The 22,075-nt window shown below is 34.1% G+C and overlaps 1 protein-coding gene across 1 annotated transcript; it reads right to left on the bottom strand.

Annotated features, from left to right (window-relative positions):
- Positions 1-504: 504 nt before the first annotated feature.
- On the bottom strand, positions 505-19,928 carry LOC115963660. The gene is made up of 20 exons (XM_031082749.1): positions 19,571-19,928; positions 19,403-19,472; positions 18,196-18,238; positions 16,993-17,070; positions 16,778-16,862; positions 16,570-16,652; positions 15,891-15,948; positions 15,636-15,746; positions 14,851-14,908; positions 14,605-14,701; positions 13,978-14,013; positions 10,702-10,838; positions 10,396-10,466; positions 10,253-10,306; positions 7,291-7,433; positions 5,934-6,074; positions 3,470-3,715; positions 3,176-3,235; positions 2,487-2,750; positions 505-988 (listed from the first exon to the last, which is right to left on the bottom strand). The coding sequence occupies exons 1-20, from the start codon at positions 19,725-19,727 to the stop codon at positions 854-856; spliced, it is 2,127 nt and encodes a 708-aa protein (XP_030938609.1). The 5' UTR covers positions 19,728-19,928; the 3' UTR covers positions 505-853.
- Positions 19,929-22,075: the final 2,147 nt, after the last annotated feature.

Below are 22,075 nucleotides of genomic sequence, written 5' to 3'. Positions count from 1 at the left end.
AAGTTGCCACACAAGACTCGTTAATCCGCATACACATCCATTCACTCCGTCTTTCTATGCCCATAAACTTGCCTTTCTACCATCAAAGGTGAGTGGTCAGTGACAAAAGCTTATTCCCATGTGGTTTTTGGGTCAATATCCTAGAATGAATTCTCAAGAGCACAAAGTTGATTCTCACGACGTCCATCCACTGATACCATTGAGATCTTGGTAGAGTTAAGAGGCTAAATTATAACTGAACCCACGTGAGCATTAATAAATATTTGCGTGTATGTATGTGGTTAACATGTTAATTACTTAATCGTAATTCTATCAGTACTTAAATAACCGAGGAAAGCTTTTGAGGCCAAGAAACTCCTCATCCATTCCAATAATGACAACTCCTATTCCTCCATCACATCACCACCCACATTCTCAATATTTGTAATGTTTAGTCATGGAATTGACAAAAATTAAATTTGAGAGAACAAAATTATAATTATCCCAAACTTAAAGAGGATACAATTAATTGAACTTGGTGTTTTTCTTATATTTGAGGCACTGAGAAAAAGCAACACTAGAGCTATGAGCTATCAACAATATAAATAGAATCAAGATCAGATCGCCACCAAGCCACGCCTCGACATTATGTAGAATGATGTTGAATGTTCTCTTAAATACGCCACGTGACATTTCCAATAAAAGTTCAATTGCCCCTGGAAGTTAGATATATTTGTCTAAAACTTATAAACATGTGAGGTATGAGTTGTTCTCATAATCATATCATAAAACATCTATAATTTTCTACCGTTACTAATGCTTACAAAATTAACAATCATACTTAAAAAAAATTCCATTTCCTAAGCAGCATCTACTACTCAGAGTTTGAGTCAGAATCAGAAAACGGCATCTGGAATGCATCTTTTGGATCCACGTCAGTCATGGAAGGAGGTTTATCTTTGTTTGACGCTGCTCTAGCCCTGCCTCTCCTTTTTGGTCTACTTTCATCCTGTAAACATGCATATTGCAGTTTGTCACACTGGTGGTCTATACATCTAAATTGCAGAAAAATATATATAATGCCACTGACTGGATGACTTGGATTTGCAAAGAGCAACAGCTATAGTAAACTAAATGAAGAGCTACATCTGTGAAGGAGTAGAAGTAAAATAACCCAAAAGGATAAATATAAGAAAAATGGAAAAGATCATCTGTAAAAAGTAAATCATAGATTCATTTCTTGCTAGGATAACATTAATTAAGATGATAAAATAGCATTTATGAGCCACACACGCATAATTTGGACTAGGTAAGCAATCATGATCATTCAGCTTTCAAGAAGGTAAAATGTAGAAGTAATCTCTCAATATTTATTTGGCAAAACAACAATATTGGTCTCTCAAGTTTACCTTGTGTGTGCAATTGGTCCCTCAAGTTTAAAGCATGTGCAATTGGTCTCTCAAGTTTTCAAAATGAGCAATATAAGTCCTTTTACTAACTGCTATTAACGGTGTTACTTATGTGACTAACGGAACAATGACTTGGCATTTTATTTTAATGATGTGGCATATTTTTAATTAAAAAATTACACATGAGAAACATTATTTACCAAATTAAAAAACTATTTTCCACCAATTGTAAACACCCAGCCACGGCTTAAAAATAAATAAATAAAAACCTAGCCACGAGATAGAGAAGGGGAGAGAGGGAACAACAAGCCCCAGCCGCCACAACGCTACCGTACTGCAACGCTATTATGTCACCCTTTTCAAACCTGCAACGCTACCATACACCCAATGATTTAAATCAGCATCCAACTCTCTCAGCACTTCAAGCACAGTCCTTCTGCTTTTATAGGTCTCACCAACGATACCATTAAGCACACTTACAATTGGATCTTAGAGGAGCCTTTCCTTTCAAAACTCTAGTTATTGTACTACTTGAAGCAGAATCAGAAGAACCTTCTCTTTCATCAAAGCTCAACTGTCTATTCCGTAACAATGAAATCTCTCCCCTTCTCTGCCTCGTGGCTGGCTGGGTGTTTGCTTTTTTTTTAAGCCGTAGCTAGGTGTTTACAATAGGTAGAAAATAGTTTTCTAATTTGGTAAATAATGTTTCTCATGTGTAATTTTAGTTTGTAATTTTTTAATTAAAAATATGCCACATCATTAAAACAAAATGCCAAGTCATTGTTCCATAGGCCATATAAGTAACACCGTTAACAGCAATTAGTAAAAGGACTTATCTTGCTCATTTTGAAAACTTGAGGGACTAATTGCGCACGCTTTAAACTTAAGAGACCAATTGCGCATACAAAGTAAACTTGAGGGACCAATATTGTAGTTTCGCCTATTTATTTATTCTCCCTCTTTGTCTAACTTCATAGGTTTTGGGTATAATCACGTAAAATTCACATAAGCAATAAACATAATAAGAGTAGCACATATTATTGAGTATTGACAAAGCTTAAATACCATCAAAGAGAGAGATCCCAAGCCATCACTTACATTTGCTGGCTGACTTGGTTGACTTGGTTGATTTGACTGGCTTGGAGGAGTTGGTCGACTCCTTCGCAGCCAGATGGCACCAAAAGACATTAATGCCCCAAGAAGCAAATATGGACCATTCCTTGGATCTCCCAAACGATCATAGATTCCCCTTATGATGCCATGAATCCTTTGCTTTAATGTGATTTTTGAAAGTACTTTTTGGGCTCCTCTAACCCAAATAGGATCTGCATCCTCCGGAATAAGCTCAGGAGTTTTAGTTCTCTGCATCAGGAAGAGAATGAAAGGCATCAAAATTGCACTTCTCGAACTGCAGGTTTTTTATGTTTTAATATTAATTATAATGTAATACCAGTGATGGTTCACAACGCACATATTCACCACCTCCTGCCCCCACGTGCTCCAAGCAGGACATACAGGGAAAGTGGTCCCATCATTCTATGGGAAATATGATGGTTCCACAAATGTATGTCAAAAATTTGTGCATATTATAATTTGTGACCATCTTTTATGAGGCGCTCAAAACCAAATACACCTCAAGGAAAGATTTTGCAGATGACTAGGTATGCCAAAGCCCCCAAATTACAAATATAAGCATCAGGTAAAAGAACTAAGTGTATACAAAAGAAAGCTTTCCAAGATTAGGCTTGTTTAAAGAATCTGCAAATTGGAACAAGAAAATAGCTTACAAATGAGGGCAGATCCCTGGAGTCACCATCTTTGATTATGTTTGAGATCCATTCGATAATCTGCAGTAAAATAAAACACATTGAAGGCAAGTGCACCTTGTCATAAAAAGGGGTTTTACATGCAATAATTCTTCAGGCTGAGATATGTCTCAAACAATAAAATAATCACCAAAAAAACAATAACAAGAACTCATGATCATAGACTGACAGTTGAATTTGAATCTAAAATAAGGCAATGTCATATAAATCACTATTCTAGCAGCTGAAGAAAATTTCCCAGTACCGCATTTATACCTGTAAACTATCATCCGAACCACTGTATCTTGCCACAAGCTGTGAAGCAGGAGCCACATCATCACCTTTCATAGTATCCCATATGCCTTTTGGCTTTGTCTCAACTTTCAAATTCTCTTCGGTAAAATTTCTTTTGTAACGCACAATAAATATCCGAGGTACATCAGCCATGTCTCTCCTTGGTCCACAAGTGTCATAGATAGATTCAGAGCTATTACCACTATGGAGGCAGAAGTAGCAGTATTTCTGGATAAAAAACAATTACGCAAGCAGTCAGAGCTTGATACAGTTGCACAGGATTGGGCATTGTAAAAGTTGCAGACAAATTCTCATTCAAGTAGATGATTAATTTATGCAAAATCATCTTACAATAGTATATTAGATGCTAGTTATATCTGCTTTTCTCATGCTAAGCCTCTTTCAGAAGCCTAAGGGAAAAGCTTGTCAATAATGTCATTTAACTCTTGCTATGACAGCAATTAAATGTTTGAATTATCAAAGCTATCTGCATATATGATTAACAACCACACGAGTACAGATGTTCTTTTCAAGGAAACAGTGGAAGATTTTGAAGTATCAGTAAGTGCAGGAGAAATAAAAGGAAGCAAAAGGTTTTAATTGTCCATATCAAAAGGACATAGAATCTCACTCCAGTAATATCCCAAGAGAACCAACTTTGCTACAAATAACAGGAGAAATGATTTTATATAAATCAATTTCATTTCATTTGTATGGAGCTGAGAACTCAAAAAGGATTTACAGGTAATGCTTGTACACAAAAAATGATAGGAATCCAAGCCCAGTGGCAAGCATTTAAACTGAAGTTGATTTTTATGCAGTATGTCTATGTACTAGAATAAACATTTGCATATTTAGTACTCAAATATATTATATCTACTTATCTAGGACAAACTAGGATAAGATGGTAAGTAGCATTTTGAAAGAAGGAACTAACAGGAAAGAATCTAATTTTCACATTAAGGCAATAGCAAATTACATTTTTTTAGGAAAAAATACCTTTTGGTTCCTCTTAGTTTGTATTTGTTGTCATTTTGGTCCCTTATGTTTAAAAGTATCAATTCACACCCTTATCTTTGAGAGCAGACGTAATCAGCTCCTTCCATCCACCTCTGTTACTTCAACCGTTAACATCAAAGTTTTAGAAAAGAAAAGAAAACAAAAAGAATATAGAGAACCAGATTGTTGCTTCCTCCCTGAAATCTCCACAGTTTTCTTCGGAACAGTTTGATCAAGTCACTGTTCCACAACAACACTCGTAGTTCAGTCTGGCCTTGACTCTACCTACAATTAATAGCCCGTATACTTCTATGTCTGGAGGCCTCTTGGTTCCTCATGGTCTGATGATCTTGCTTCTTTCAAAGTGAATATGCAAAATTTCAGATGAGGTTGTTTGTATTGCGTGGTGGCTTAGTGATTTTCTGTAAACATGGATCTATCGTTCCTTAACCTTTATATGTGACTTTCAAGGACGTCCTGTGGATTTCGATGTGTGTTTGTTTTGGGTGCCGTAGATTGCTGTGGGTTTCATAGATCTTTCACTCCTTCAGCGTTTGGGTTGCAATGGAGTTTGAGAAATTTTTATTTTAGTCAGATTGGTGTGGCAGCCGGTTGTAGGTTTGGCAGATTAGGTAGTATTTTTTTACACAGTTTTTTTGATAATAACAAATGCCACATGGCATCCCAGGTGGCATCCAATAAGCATCAAAATTATTATTTTAATCCCACCATTTGCCATGACAGATTTTTCCATCCATTACTTAACAGCAAGTGCTATTTTGACACAACATCAAAAGGTTAAGGACTAAAATGACACATTTAAAACATTTGGGACCATTTTGAAACATAGGATAGAGGTTAGGGAATAAAATGGTAATTAAACCTTTTTTTTTATTTATAATGATTTGATAGTTGGAGGAGGGAGGATTTGAACCTTAGATGCCTCTGTTAAAAACACCAGGAGATGCTAGTTGAGTTACAAGGCTCTTGGCACTTAGTTTTGATACCATGATAAATTACTATTTGTCCCAAAAACTTAAACCATTAAAAAATGATGAATTTAATCATTTATCCATTATTCTAATATCCTCGTTGCAACAAAACTAAATTATGATCCAATTTAAAACATTTTTATGTTTTCATAATACAACTAGTTTCTTCTTTTTTTTTTTTTTTTTTGATGAATAATACAACTAGGTTCTATAACTTGATCAAGTTGATAGTTACATTTGTCCACAGTTTGGCAAAGTCTTGGTCATCCGTCTATCTTTTGCACCCAACCAAACTGGACCATGAGATATAACTTTTTAACCTAGTGCTATCAACATATAGTATCACTTGCAAAATCCACATAATATTCATTGACAAATGCTATACATGTGCATTCAGCATGACTTAACTTTAAATCAACAGCATGCTTGATACAATAACTGGGATAAAAATTTACCTTTTGGGCTTCCCCATCAAGCCAAACAAAAGTTAATCGCCTACTATTTAGAGCTGCTGCAGCGGGTGAGAAGGATTCAACTTTATCTGCTTCCTTTAAATCACCATCATTGGACAACAATTCTTGAACCCTGCGCATGGTCTATGAACCTATGTAAGTTACATCATTTCCTAAACTAGAAGAACATTTGGGTCTTAAAAGCACATGTAAGTTTGTCAGTTGATTTTAGACAATTTGGATGGGTCTTAAAGCACATGTATATTACTTTTTCTTCCCCCCTACTCCTTCACTCTGTCCATACTTTTCAGCTTTTTGTAAGAGCGATGGATTCATTAAGTATATCCCAAGATGTATAATGCAGAGCACTATAAGTAATAAAATTATATAGATATATAATCAAGCTTTATAAATCTATAATCATATGTTGCCTACAAAATAATCCAAAACAGTGTGACCACAGCAATCCAATATGCATGTGCACAAATATCCACTAAAGTGGGAATCCTCAAATTAATCACCTATAATCAGATTAATTATTCTGTTTTCTTTCCAAATAAACCACAGCAATGCAAAAGAAGAAGAAAAAAGGAAGGGGATGGTTTTGTTACAAAAGAAATTTCAGAAAGGTTCATAAAAAATGATGTGGAAGCATTTTGTCATCAAGAAACTACTAACACAGAGCACCAACCCCATGCATTTGGTGTGAAGAGTATGCCACATCACTCTAAAATTTGTGTGTATAGCAGTGCTCATAAAGAAACTTCTGGATGAATGCACACTAGTGGCTTCAAATGGTAAGAAAAAAACACAGGATACAATTTCATTTATATGTAATATTGATGCAGTCCAAAGTAACCAATGGTTGCTGGAACTGATTTAAAGAAAAGAAAAACAGGAGAACAGAAAGAATAGATGAAGAAACAAACCCAAAAAGGGCTGTAGAGAATGATTCTCTAAAATAGATATATTAATTGGTAAAAGAAGCCTTACGTTAACCCATACTTGACATATAAATAGCACTACATTCTCTAGTGACAGCTTGCATAATAATTATTTTCCTCAGTTCCAAGATTATGCAGGCAAAAGGTCATAAAAGACTACTGACTCAAATTATGACTTATTTGACTGACTTAAATTCTACACAAACTACAAAATAAAGGACTAACTAATAAACTGACCAGACTTCAAGAAATATTAAAGTTATCTTTGAAAAATCATTACTAGCTGGCTGCATCAATCAAATATTAGAAGCACCAAGTATATTATGTGGTATTGAAAAAAGCCTTAGGAAAACAACACAAACATTAAGACTGAAGTTGCTCAAATAATCAAAAAACACAAACAGAGAGAAGCTTACTTCACGCATTTTGTCAAGTTCAGGGCCAAGCCTTCCTGCCAGAACAGCACAGTACCAAGTTGTGGTATCCACTCCAGCACGAGAATAGCCATGTGCATCACAACCCAGCTCCATTGATGTCACACTCCTTAGTTGAGGAAGCTCTGAAAACACAAGGCAAGAAAATCAATTAAGTTCCTTCTTAAGTGCATAAAAAGTCTGCTTCAAAAAAATTTGGTGTCATTTCAGCAAACAAAGCTATTCAAACTTCCAAATTCCATAATTAATCAAGATGGCAATAAACATAAATTTTTTTACAGCCATGAGATGGGAGGCCAGTCATATGATTCACACCCTAACTTTCATAACATCATGCCAATGACAGAATTTGCCTAATCCAACGATAAGTCATTTTCAAACATTTTTGTTTTTGTATTGATAAGAGCATTCACATTGGTGGGTGTATAATAAAAAAATGTGTAAAATTTACTTAGTTTTACCTAAAAATGGCCCACATTAGAGCATTCACATCAGCTCATGTGAAAACTTCTATTTGTTTTAGCATAAGAACCTACTTTTTCTATTTTACATACTCACTTTTTTAAATACCCCACATCGAATTATCTGTTTTACACTACATTTCCATAAAATATCAATTTTTCTTGATTTTTAAAAATTTTCTCTTTCTTCACACAAAACAACCACCATTCACTTTCTTCCTTCATTCTTGAAATATGTAAAGAAAGAATAAATACTAGATACAAAATGAATAGTGACAATGTAAATTTACCCGATTAGTGTAGCAAACTTGTAAATTGTCTAAATTCTACACTTTTTTCTATTATACACAGACTTATATGAATGTTCTTAGTCAATGTATAATTGTGTAATTTATAAGTTTGTTACAGTAACCATTTAAATTTACACTGACACTATTCATTTAGTTTTTATTCTTTCTTTATGTATCCCAAGGATGTAGGAAGAGAATGGATGGTTTTTGTTGTATGAAGAAAGCGAAACAACAAAAAAAATCCAGAAAAATTAATATTTTAATAAAATGTTGTGTAAAATAGGTAACCTAATGTAAGATGTTTTGAAAAATGAGTATGCAAAATAGAAAAAGTAGGTTCTTATGCTAAAATAGATAGAAATTTTTACATGAACTGATGCGAATGCTCTAATAAGTTAATTTAATAGTACGCACTTAATCAGCAGGTGGTGGATCAGACAAGGGGATTCAACAGCAAATTGATTCCTTAAAATTTATTAAATAGTATTACACAGCTTAATTTAACCTAATACAACTATGCAAGTGTACACTGCTGCTTCAACAGCTGAAATTAACTTGACAAAGACATTACAATGAAACCAAAATGTATGGGTCAACATCTCCAGCCTTAAAATTTGAAAATATGTCAAAGTAGTGAAGCTACCAAAGCTATTCGACCATACATCCAAAGTTTATATAAATCCAATATTTCCATCACAATATATCTTTCATTCATCTACAATTACAACCTATAATACTATGATAAGCATTACTATTGACACACATAGCTTCAGAAGTAGATAGGGATACAAGAATGTCATTATTTCCCTAAGTGCTGTTCATTAGTAATGGCATGAAGTGTTGGCCTTTCATGTGTAAAGGCAACAATGAAGGCAGGCACCAAGCAATGACGCATCAACCCGTATTTACACAACTAGGAAACCCAAGTTGGGGTTTAAAAGACTAAAACAAAAAGGGAAAAGAAGACCAGAGAAACTCCTCAATAAGTAAATGATGGGAGGCACGCCCTATGTGCAGGTTCCATAATTAAATATGGACATGTGGAAAAGTGAGAAATAGTTGTGGATCAGCTCTCAATTACAGGTTGTCATTTTAAAATAGTAGACTAGTTACCACCCCCCCCCCCCCCCCCCCCCCCCCCCCCCCCCCCCACCCCACCCCCCAAAAAGGTGGGGGTGACTTTTTTTTGGTTAGAATATGCAAGCATCCATCATTCAATTATTTTCTTTCATGTCACCACTGCCACAAAAAACTCGGTCTATATGTTCCTTGTCTTTTTAAGCCAACCCAGTCACATTGTGTGGCTGCTCACATAATCATCTTAAAAAAAGATCTTTAAATCAAATGAAAATTAACAAAAATACAAAACCTCCAAAGCACCTCTCTATTACATCCGTCCTAATCTTATATAGCAAGCACTTTTTGTTCACTTTTTTCCACTCATGCATAACATATCACAGACAATGAGAACCAGTAGTTTAGGTATTGGTCATTCACAAATCCCTCATTTCTGCTCCTACCTTTAATGCCACTATTCTGACTCTCTTCTGCTTATGCTAGAAACTTTATATTTTAAATCTCAAAGACTCTAGCAAGCTTATGTCGTCAACGAGCAAGCAAATACCAAGAAGCTTTTTCCTAGATAATCTCAATGAAAAGAGAAAACAATTGTAGAGAATAATCTTAAACCAATTACTTTACTCCAACCTAGGTATTGACAACTCCACAGAAACATAAGTCAGTCATGAACTACTTGACATAATTACTAGAACAATGTAGAAAGCCAATACTTAGGACTTCAATTTACTGTACCTAATTAATTATGATTATAGACAGAATGCTGACAAGACATAAAAGAGAAAGAGCACAAAGAAATACTCAGTGTGTGTGTGAGAGAGAGAGAGAGAGAGAGAGAGGACAAGGAAAATGAAGCAATAGACAACCAAAAGACCAAAAAAAATTTCTAAATCAACAAGTGCAATAGTAATAGCAGGTAGAATCTTAAGTTAATTGATTCTCCTAATATAACAAGAACTAGTGCTAGGTTCTCATACAACTGAACCAGCATATTAACAATAAAATGAAAAATCCTGTATATGATTTAAACTTTGTAAAATAACAAGGCAAAAATAACTTAGATACCAACAATATTAGAAGAATACACTCATTAGTAAGTAAAAACAGTAGTGATACCTTGCTGCTTATTCTGTTCCATAATAGTTGAAAACCGCGAACTGTTAACCGAACCTGCATAAAACGCACAACTTAGCTTGTATAAAAGCACAGAACTTATATCACATAGTTCTTGAGGCACAAAGTTAAATAGAACAACATGCCATGGTAAACAACAGGTTTGAGACCCGGATCTTTCAAAAAAACTATGGCAGGTGCAGACTCCACTCCTAACCTGTTGTCAGTCAAAGAAAGTGTCAAGATCCAGCATTACTGTAAAGAAGACTAAACCTTTAATGGTTCTGATTCTAGATCAAACAATAATTGGTGAATAAATTTATATTTCTGATTTAAATATTTTCATAACTTTTAGATACACTTGACACAAAATTAGACCTATGCAGAATCATCTTTCATGTAATCACAGGCTTATGCAGCACCCTAGAAGACATTAAAGTATATCCACCAACCCGTTCCACCAAAAGGAAGAATCTTCTTCTTGCCATAGTACAAATGCAAAAGAGGCATATGCCCAATAACTTTGAGCAGCTTGACGTACAAATGGAGCAGCACGCTCCCCTGTTTTTGAGAAGAAAATGACTCTTACCTATGAGCAAGGAGAAGTAAACCAACCAGTCATTGAAAACAAAGTTATTAAAGAAAAGTGAAGCAACTCAAAATATATTGTATCAGAATTGGTTCACAAATTAATCAATTCAAGAATTTACAAGAACAATATTCATCAATATTAAAAAGACTAAATTAATTTCCAGCATTTTTAAATAGCATTTGGATCTGTCTATGCGTATGTAATTAAATTTGTATCATTGGTGGCCCTAGAGGATATATAGAATGTAAGGACAATGTCTTTCCAATTAAGGAGGAGAATTGGGTGTGAAAAAGGACCCATTGAAAGAATACTAGGCTATTTGTATCACAATGGTTGTTGCCTTTAACTTTCAACTGATATTGCTGTTCTAATTTATAGCAGTGTCTTGGACCAGATCCATATTTCTAACATCATTTGATGACTGAATGGCTTTTCTCCTTAACACAAATGTTAGATAATAAGATCCACATGCAAAATTTGTCTTTTATTATATGTTCATAAAAATTGAAAGAAATCATTTCCATCATGGAGAAGTACAAACAAAATCCTGTAACCTTAAGAGTTCCTCTTACTAATTTCTGAAAAGATGTAGAGAAATTTTATATTATCTTCATTTTTATTAAACTCCACCTAAGTCACATTTGATGGGTTGGCCTAACACAAAATCTCATGCATGGAAGGAAGGAAGTTGCTTAATGGCATCAGCAAAAAGAGCAAGTCATATTTAACTAATATTCAAGATATATATTGAATAAATACATGATGTCAACTATACTTTGAATAACAAAAATTAGAGACATAATTAGAGAGGGGGGGGGGGGGGAGATATTGCTAAAAATAAACATCAATCTATCTTTCCAACACCATAGTTGACAGGTCACTAAATCTATATGTTTCTGATTTCATAAGCCCATGACTGGGGGTAAAGTTGGTTGCCACCTATTTGGATTTGATTTATTCTGGATCATTGATGTGGGGTGGAGCGGATAAGCAATCCTTCTTCTCGGGAGGCTTTGAAGTAGATCCTACTAGAAGGTGTTACATTCCACAACTCAACAATCTTTTCCATGGAAGAGTTCGTGGAAACCTAAATTACCAACAAAGGTTTTTTTTTTTTTCCTTTGGATAGCAGCATTGGGGAAAATCTTGACTATTGATAACTTGCAGAGGTGCCAGATAGTGATGGTTGACTGGTGTTGTATGTGTAAGAGGAGTGTGAAGACCATTGATCACTTACTTCTTCATTGCCCTGTCACTAGAGAGATGTGGAATATAGTGTTCTCCCTGTTTGGGATTAACTGGGTCATGCCAAGAGGTGTTGTAGAGCTCTTAGCCAGTTAGCCGAGCAAGTTTAACAGGCACAGAAATGAGGCAATTTGGGGCATGACCCTCATTGCCTCATGTGGGGTATTTGCTGGGACAGGAATGCTCGTGCTTTTGAAGGGCATGAGAGATTGATTCCTAACTTGAAGCTTTTATTCCTCAAGACTTTGTTCAAGTGGATAAATGCTTCGGGTGTTTTTACATTTGTTTCTTTGCCTCATTTGCTAGATAGTTATACTTTCCATGCATCATTTTGATTGACTTTTGTTGTATCCTTAGTACACTATTGTGTAACTAGGATCTATTGTACTCTCAATGAAGCATTATTACTTATCAAAAAAATGCTACCTTGTAAGAGCAAGGTGAAAATTGAGGTAGTGGGTTCAATCATAGTTGTTGGTATCATATGAAAAGTGATATGTATTATACATTACATATGGATAAAGCATCACATTGTAGGTATATATCAACCATGATCATGAATCGTACAAAACATAAATGTCTCATGAATCTTACGATAAATAAAGTCTATTGTATGAATTGTACATATCGTATGATACATGGACATGTGAGTATAAATTGGGCTACTTGAGTCCAAAAAGTTGTTAGACTAGCTTTTTTAACACAAAATTGCTGGACTACATGATTGAGCCCAAACATTAACTTGTCAGGAGTTTTTTTTGTTTTTTCTTCACTCCCCTACAAATTTTGGACTACACACATGACACTTCACTTTCACATTTGCAAATTCCTTTTATATACATGAATAAGGTATTAAATATTAAATGACAATATAATTATTTTTTTATTTTTGTTACTATTGTTATAAGTCCAAGAAACTAGAATGTCAAGGAGAAATATAAAATAAAATAAAATAATTTGAAATAGAAGAAAAAGAATAGATAGTAAATGTTGATGATGAAGAAGAAGATGCCAATAAATAAATAATTTTTCAAGATGATGAGAATAAAGATAACATTCATTAAGATGAAATATTAGGCAAGATGATGAATATGATGAGAAATAATTATTATTTTGGCTTATATATCATTTATTATCACTTTTGAGATTGATCAAATTGAATGTGGTTGTGATGAAAATATTTAAATTTGATTTATTTAATTATCTTTGTTAGGTATTATTACATAAGTAGTGATGAAATTAGTCATTAGTTGAATGTGTTTTGAATTTATAATTGGTATACCTGTTTCATATGTATATCTATAATTTTTTTTTTTTTTAAGTTTTTACCAAAAAAAATAAAAAATAAATACACAGGTTGACTATTGAATGCAGAATGATTGATTTAAATTTAAGTTACTTTAATAAATACAGATAATTGTTACCAAGCAAGGGACATTGACTGCCAAAGTAGGTGGAGGTGAGTTGCAAACATAAGAATCCTACAGAAGATAGATACACTGTGCTTTGTCCAAGCAGTGAATTGAAATAAAACAAGCCACAATTTTGAAGATCTTCCTATTTGAGAATCCATCACAACTACTTATCGAAAAAACAACATCACAACTGTAACAGGAAATGCAGTACAAATTTGAACAACATACTTGGTCTCAACTCAAAAGAGAGAGCATTTCTTATAATGTAAGCCTATAGCTAAAATTTACAGTGCAACTAATGAAGAGCTCATTAATAAACTGGACTGGATGGCGTAAGCATGACCAGTAGTCAAAGTACAAGTGATGAAGAAAAATTGCATGATGAGAACATGTAGATAAGACAGGAATAAAAAGGGGCCCCAAAAAGAAGGGGGGGGGGGGGCCCCAAAAAGGGGGGGGGGGGGGGGAGATTGTACCTTATGAGGACTACTTTTTGACAGAAATTTTGGTACCTGAAATTGATTCAGTTACATATCATTTCAATAGGGACAGACAGTGAAATAGGAAACAAAATTAATCAGAGAGGCAACAAAAAAAAAATGAAGAAAACAGAAGTCTAAAGATGAATCTACGAAAATATATAACAAATCTTACTTGACAGATTATTAAAACAAGTAGATCTTTCAAAGATGTTAGATGTATAAATCGGTAAATGTGCCATACCCTACAATTTTAAAATCTGGACCAGCTAAGAAAAAGCAATAAAAACCACAGCTTAGAAGCCACAAAGTTATCCAACTTCCCTCCCTCCAGATTGTCTTAAAACACTCACTCGTAAGCAGCACTTACCATGCAACACAAAATCAGGAGGAAGGATAAAACTAATAGTAAAACCAAGAAGAAAATGCTCTAATAGATGATCCATTGAAGTGGTCTTTCTTAAAGCATATTTAGCTTTCCTTCTTGTTACTTGTATTACCATAATTTATGCAAAATCTCTGGTTATTATCAAACATATATTAATGCACATCCATGAAAGGGTATAAGGGAGAAATAATGTTATGAGAAACAACACATTGCATCAGAGAAATCCTGAATATTACCAGTGTGTCCCTTGAGTAGTAAAGAATTCGAGGTAAACCAAGTATTGTTGTAGAAAACCAATCTGTAACTGCATCTACTGACAGCTCCCCATCAAAACTAAAAAAAAGGATAATTATAATATTATTGTTCCATAATATCCAGCAGAAACATGACCTTTTGAAGTGCAATAAGCACACAACATAATATTTCCATATATAAGAAATCTAAGTATCTGAAAGCTTCACCAGTGGACTGCAAAAACTCACTGTATAACACAATCTGCAGTTTTGCAATCTGGGGGAAATGCAACGAGTGAAGGAAGGCCTGTATACATTACTAGCAAGTTAAAAACAAGAATAATGCAGAGCACTTGGTTGCAATTAAACCACTGTAATTGATACATAATAGAATTTGTAACAAACTTACATCTGCTATTTGCAGGCAACACTATCCTATTTAGGATGTAGTATATAAGAAAAAGAATTATAAAGTTACAAAAATAGCCCTTCTAGATGTTATAGAATAGTATCAACACAGTAAGCACACAAAACAATGAGGGAAAATTTGGAAATCAGAAAGTATAGTGTAAAATGATGATGGCTTTAAAGTAGGAATCCCACAAGAGGACCAACATATTGGCACAGAAGTACATCAAGAAATCCTTTTTAATTTCTCATAATCTCATGTCAGCAATAATGAAAAAATTTCTGTTGGTAGTTTACTAAGATTTACGATGCACTGCAAGAACAAATAAAAAGTATCAGAACCTTCCAAAAAGGGGCCCCATGAACTAGTACAAACAATATGGTCATAAAGAATGAGTGAGCAATTCAGGCAGCTGATTTGATCCAGATATAAACAATGTATCAGTAAAATATCTACACCACTCTGCCCCTTATTTCAATTTGTCTTTAGAAAATCAATTTTTATTTCATATTATGAAGTCCAAGAGTTTATGAATTAAAAAGAACTCAAGCTCACCCAATAACGGCCTATCTATAAGACCCTTTGAAATTCAAGAGAGAGAGATGTTGAGTAAATGTACACTCACCATTCCTAAAGAAAGGTTGACCTGTTGGCTTTTTCTCAGCAAAGTATGCTGCAAGTTGAAGGTCACCAAGCTCCACACTACCGGTATTTGCTACTCCGTCCAACAAAAATACTGAACATAGGGAGAATGGGAACAAAATAACCATGAAGTGGCAACTATAACAAGTAGTTAAAGCATGAAGAACATATATCTTAACAAAACCCACTCATGCAGATAAGATAATTTACATCAGGTACTCCCGAATGAAGGACATACCAATTCTTTTCCAGACAGCCAAAAATTGAGCACAGCGTTTGCTCCCAAATGAAAACACCTGATCCAATGTCAATGAACATTCACTAAGAGTTAGTATCTATCTATTAAAAATATAATAAAATTTTTGTGCTGACAACATAAGTCATTAATAAAATGAAGAACAAATTTTTTCTCCAAACCCGAGTGAAAATTCTCCTCCAATCCATCACATGTCAGTTCACAAGACCATCCACATTTATTTTAATCAGATGACACATTAAATCATTTGAACAAATTCCATGTCTATTAAATTAGTCATGTGATAAAAAGTACACGTTAATGCATGCTCATTTGAAATGACACATAGTGGAACTTTTCTCCAAACCATTTAAATTTAATCATTTAACAGTCTGCATGTGGTATAGACATCCTGCTGAGATACTAAAGAGAGGGGGGAGGGGGATTAATCCAAAAATTAAAATAGGGAGGATTCTCATTGGGGCTTTTTAATCAATTATTAATTGTAAGAAGAAACTAATTGGAATTAGTGTGTGTCTGTCAAGTTGATTTTAATGAAACATGACATACTTTTATTTACTAAATGTAACCTTCCAGGGGAGTAAAAGATAAGAGGAAATAGGGATGCCCACCGCATACAAGTACTCATAATACGTCAGAAAATTATTGATAATGATTGTACCTGAATTAGAGAAGGGCGTGTGTCCTTTAAAATAGGCTCGAAATCCTTGTAGGTGATGACATTAAGACTAACATCTTCGGGAACTAATAGAAAGAAAGGGTACAAATTGCATTAGCCCATAAGAATCATGATTCGAACAAATTATATATCTTTCCTTGAAAAAAAAAAAAATCAGGTCAATTATAATATAATGGACAATTTAACTGACCGGAAACAGTAGCATCTAGCAGAGGAAGTTTTATTTTTGAAAAACTTTCACCAGCATATTTCCCTTTGACCTTGTCAATAACATGCTACAGCCAAGAAAAGCCATTTAATTAAACAATGTAAGGCCTCACACAGAGAAGTTAAAGGAGAAGGGCACAATGCAAATTATAACATAGAAAGCCTCATATAAATAAGCCAAGGGGCCTTAAAACTCACAATATACTCATCAATGCCAAATATGTCGTAGTTACTTTTCCATGAAGGATTTGTCAGAAACTCATAAGCATATTGAATCTGCAAATTATACCCACAATTAAAAGAATGCTATCACTGAAAGACATATTTAGAGGCCCCCAATGTTGATGTTAGGAAAACCATAAATTTCAGTAGAGATGACACAATAAAAAGACAAAATAGTCATCAAAATATCAAAGAAACCAAGGACGATTTGATAGTTCCAGCTCCACAAGTAGTTTTTGACTTCCATTTAAAACCTATAATTCTATAACAAATACAGATTTTGAAGTACATGGACCTCTTGTATTACCAAACAGTTGACAAACATCATTCACTTCATATTCAGATAAACTCAGTTTTCTACATAAAGATAACAAAATTTCCTCTAGCACCTAAGGAAGCTCTATTACCAAACAGTACTGAATTACTGCCCATCATATATTTTTTATAAAATTATTGTTTCTAAAGAAGCATAGTATATTTCAATGCTCAATGCAAGGAAGGATCATCTTAATTAATAATCTATCATAAAACTCATGTTTGTATTTGCAAAAGCTTTAGGAAATTTGTCAAAGAAAGGAACTTATGAACTGGCATCTCTAGCTCGGAGAATTGTTGCCTGGGATGCAGATCATTAGCAAACTTATTTAAAGAATCCCTTCATTTAAACTTGTGTACAGGGCTCTAACAAAATTAAAGATGACCAAACTCAATGCCAAATTTTAATGCAGAACAGTAGGAAGACTTATTGTTCGAAATAATTACATGAGAGACTCTAACATTGGCAGAAGATAAGCAAAAGCTTCTACATGAAGGTAATTTAACAATAAATTTTATATATAAAGTAAAAAATACATTCTTTTCTTTTCTTTTTCCGTTTGGCCCAATGCCCTGTTCAACAGTGTGATTGATGATGATGACAACGACGAGAATGATAATGATGCAACTACAGTGCTCATCTTCTCAGGGAAATATATATCCAAAGATACAATAGTTTTCAACCCACAGATTTGGGACTAAGGCTTTGCTACTGTTGTTGTATACAATAGTTTTAAAGAAATTAGAATAATATTTAGCAGATAACATTATAATCATCAATTTGGCCACAAACATAGGAAAAAAAAATCAGAATATCATAATTAAAGAAATCACCTTTGGAACACGAATGAAGAATTTACATACCTTTATAAAATCATCATTACTGGGAACTTCATTGCCTGAATTCCTGAAATGACCACATTATTTAGTATTATAACAAACATAATTGGCATGCTTGAAAAAAAATACAAAAAGAATATAAACATGGTACTAACAATCCTTCTCATTGACTTCTTTGTAGCACGTATCAGTATAAACTCTATAGGTTAAAAGATATGAACCTATGAGCACCCTAATAGCTTTATCCTTTTCCAAATTTCTCTCTCTCTCTCTTTTTCTTTTTCTTTTTTTTTGGGGGGGGGGGAATGGGTGGGGGAGTAGAGGGAGTTGAGTATCTCATAGAGACATGCTACAACTACATTGATATTAAGGTTATACACCTCTGGAAGATTTTATACATTGACCTCCAACCTTCAAAACGTAGTCATGTTGACATTTATGTAAAAAACCATAAAAGCTCGCAGGACAGAAGCAACTACAGAAGTACAAAGACTCAATATCAACAATGTTGAGAAATGTCGGTTCCTCGTGTAGATAGTTGCTCACATAATCAATTAAGCTAGAAGCAAAAAAATGCCTACAAGAACAGTTTGATTGAACATTGCAGCTTTCATGCACAAGATGGAACTAGCAAATGAGTTGTTGGGTAATGAAGCTTTAAAAAAACAACTCCCCCTTCACACATGCGCCTAAACTGTCTTTATTAAGTGAGGTCCAACACGTTAAATATTATTAATGGGAGATAAGATGGGGGGACAACATTTACCCGTCAAATTGGAGGCTTGGGATGAGCTATAGACCCAGACATCCTAGGTTCAAGGATTCCCTTAGATTACCTGATACACGGTTCTGGCAAGTGGGGTCATGTATATGTGTTTTACTCCTTGGAGGTGGGCCCAAAGGGTCCTACCTTGGTGAGGTTTCCATGTCATTTAAAAAAAAGGGTGGGGCCCTAGCATTTGAAGCCAAGGGTTTCATGTCATTTAAAAAAAAGAGTGGGCACTAGCATTTGAAGCTGGACTGATGCTCTCACAAGCTTAAACTATTAGGAAATTGAAATTGTATAAACAGTAAAATGTATGGTGCTCTCATTCTTCACACTATTCAAATTACACATTAGTTTAGAAAGTAACAAAAAAATTATATAATTGATACAAAAGATAGCCATTTTGTTATTCAAATAATTCCTAAATGATTGATTGAATAACAAAAAAATAAAAAAATAAATTACCACTTGCTTGAAATCTTCTCATAGGCTTCCTTCGCATCAGCAATAGAACTGTACCTCTTAATTCCCAAAACTACAATTCACAAAACCAAAACAATTCAACAACAACAACCAAAACTCAATTAAAAAAAAAAAAAAAAAAAAACGAAAAGCAAAAGAAAAGTGTGTCACCATCGTAATGAGAGATAGGAAAGGACTTAGGAATGACGAAGAGCTGGTAAAACATAGCGGCGACGAAGAGAATGAGAGGTACAGAGTAGGCTTTGATCGTAGACGCCATTGATGAAGAAGGGCTCGGCGCTGGTGTCTCGGAGCCAATCCTAGGCATGGTGAGTGAATCTCTCTCACTGGTTCGTTCTATGTATAGTGTGTGAGAGAAAAAAAGAAGTGAGAAATTTGGGAGAGAATGGGAAGTGACGATCACAGATTCACAAGAGAATATATAAAATGGTACGCTTTTTTGGCTTTATATTCTCTTTGCTCAGTGAGGCTTGTGGTTTCGCCACGTGGGATGTGAGCATCAGGATTATGGAAAGAAGGTTAAATTATACAGTTCGATGCTTTCTTTTTGTTTCTGCCTGCGGTTCAAACGGGAAGACCCGTCTAGTAAGCAATCAAAGGAAAATTGTTTTTTAGGGGAGGAATCAAATATACATTTTATTTTTATTTTTTTTGCAAACTCTAAAATGGCAAGGCTTATACTTGAATATATTGTTTGGCAAAATGGCAGCTAGCTAAAGTTGCCTAGGAGTATTCACATTGATAGAATCATAAATTTAGTAATATGATTTTACAAAAAGCTACTTTATTTATTTTACCTTCTTACTTTACAATACATCCAACATCAATAATTTATACTTTTAGTTAATTGATTAAAATAATATAAAAATTTTACTAAAGAGCTGTGTGAACATAACCAAAATAGATTTTTTTATTAAAAAGTAGTTTGAACATAAAAATTTAATAATTTTTTTTTTTAACATATGAGTTACAATGCACAACCAAAAAATATACACGATATTTAGCAATGTAATCACATTTTGGCTTTGGAGCCAAAAAATATGGATTTGGCTCCACCAATGTAATCATATTTTGGTATTTGGCGGTGTTAAAAATAGTAATATAGCTATTTAGCACCACCAATACTAGTGCTCTAAATACAACTTTAAAAAAAATTGTATTATATTTTGATTCAAGTCTCCGGAATAAGTTTTACATACATATACAAAATAGAAATTCTATTTTAGCTTAAATTAAGAAGTTTATATTTATATAAAAAAAAAAAAAAAAAAATCTCACGCTTCTTAAAGCTTATCATTATTTTTTTTTTTTTAAGTACATAAACTTTATTCCCTTATCATTATCCACAAAAAAGAAGAAGGTAATTTATAGAATCTACATGTTAGTTTTGTAAAAAAAATAAATAAATAAATAAATCTCAAAAACAGAAATGGTGTCTCAAACATTTTTTTTTTAAAGTATTTTGAAATTTTTTCTAAAAAGTGAAAGTCAAACACATATATAATATAAAAATTATTAATGAAAATTTAGTTTTAATTTCAATTTTTTTTAAAAAAAAATTGTACTGCTTTGAAAACAAAAATAAAGGCCTGAGTCCATTATTTATTTTATTTTATAATAAAGGACCGAAAAGACCGAATGGCAATTAACTTATTGCCCAGTGCCCACATAACGGCTAACAGCAAAATGAACTCCAAAAAATCTTCTTATATATTACCAAAAAGAAAACGACAATAGTCAATACACTACAACCTCAAAATTTTTTTTTTTGAGAAAACACCCCTGAATAAAGGGGGAAGGATATTTCATTACTGCAATTCAGAGATATACACAGGTACAATATCAGGGGGATGTCTTCCATCCAAGCATGAAAATGGGGAAACTTACAGGCTGATCTTGCTAGTCTATGGGCAACTTTATTCCCTAGCCTACGAGTGTGACTAAAGAATAAACTCCTGAAAGCTAAAGCGAAGAAATTTATATCCTTGATGATGTGACCGAAGCTTGAAGACTCCCAACCTCCTTTGGATAGCGCATTAATGCACGTTTCTGAATTACCTTCCAAAATAATCTGATCTAGACTAAGTTCTTGCGCAAAACCAATGGCGCTGTGCGCTGCCAACACTTCCACCGTCTCTACTGATGTAGGTAGCGGAATAAATTGTGTAAAGGCAGCCATTACAAGACCTTTGTCATTTCGGATGATGCAACCTATACCAGCTAGGCTTTTCTCCTTAAAAATAGCCCCATCGAAGTTCACCTTCAGCCAACCCTCAGGTGGAGGGTGCCATTTGGCATTGGTGAGAATTTTTTTGGTTACTGGGAGCTCAGATGATGCTCTCTGAAATTCCAGCAAGTTGTCCGAAGCTAAGGGCAGTAGTTTCCACAAAGGGGCTGAACTGTCACCAACTTTAAGTTGGTTTCTACGGGCCCAAATCTGCGACACAGTCATGGCAAACAAATCAACAAGATCCTTGTGGGATTGACAGAGCTGGATGACATCCAGAAATGAGCTACAATCTTTGGAAAGCTTCTTTAACCAATCAAAGGTGCCCTCCTAAACTGAATTTAATTTGGTGCAAGACCAAAGGGCATGAAAGGAGGTTTCACTCTCTATATTACAGCCAGGACAGATGTCATCAACAAGCACTTTAT

This window comes from Quercus lobata, chromosome 10 (assembly GCF_001633185.2).
Source record: "Quercus lobata isolate SW786 chromosome 10, ValleyOak3.0 Primary Assembly, whole genome shotgun sequence".
Classification (NCBI taxonomy): domain Eukaryota; kingdom Viridiplantae; phylum Streptophyta; class Magnoliopsida; order Fagales; family Fagaceae; genus Quercus; species Quercus lobata.
The sequence above is the reverse complement of the archived record's forward strand: the minus strand, read 5'-3'. Positions and strand labels throughout refer to the sequence as shown.

Bases quoted from the DNA above. Each gene is read 5' to 3' on its own strand.
- LOC115963660 (XM_031082749.1), bottom strand. From the start codon at position 19,727: ATGCCTAGGATTGGCTCCGAGACACCAGCGCCGAGCCCTTCTTCATCA. The intron at 16,863-16,992 runs GTGAGTTTTAAG...TCTTGGCTGTAG, and splicing joins TTGGCATTGATGAGTATATT to CATGTTATTGACAAGGTCAA. The intron at 16,653-16,777 runs GTCAGTTAAATT...TCTTTCTATTAG, and splicing joins GCTAGATGCTACTGTTTCCG to TTCCCGAAGATGTTAGTCTT.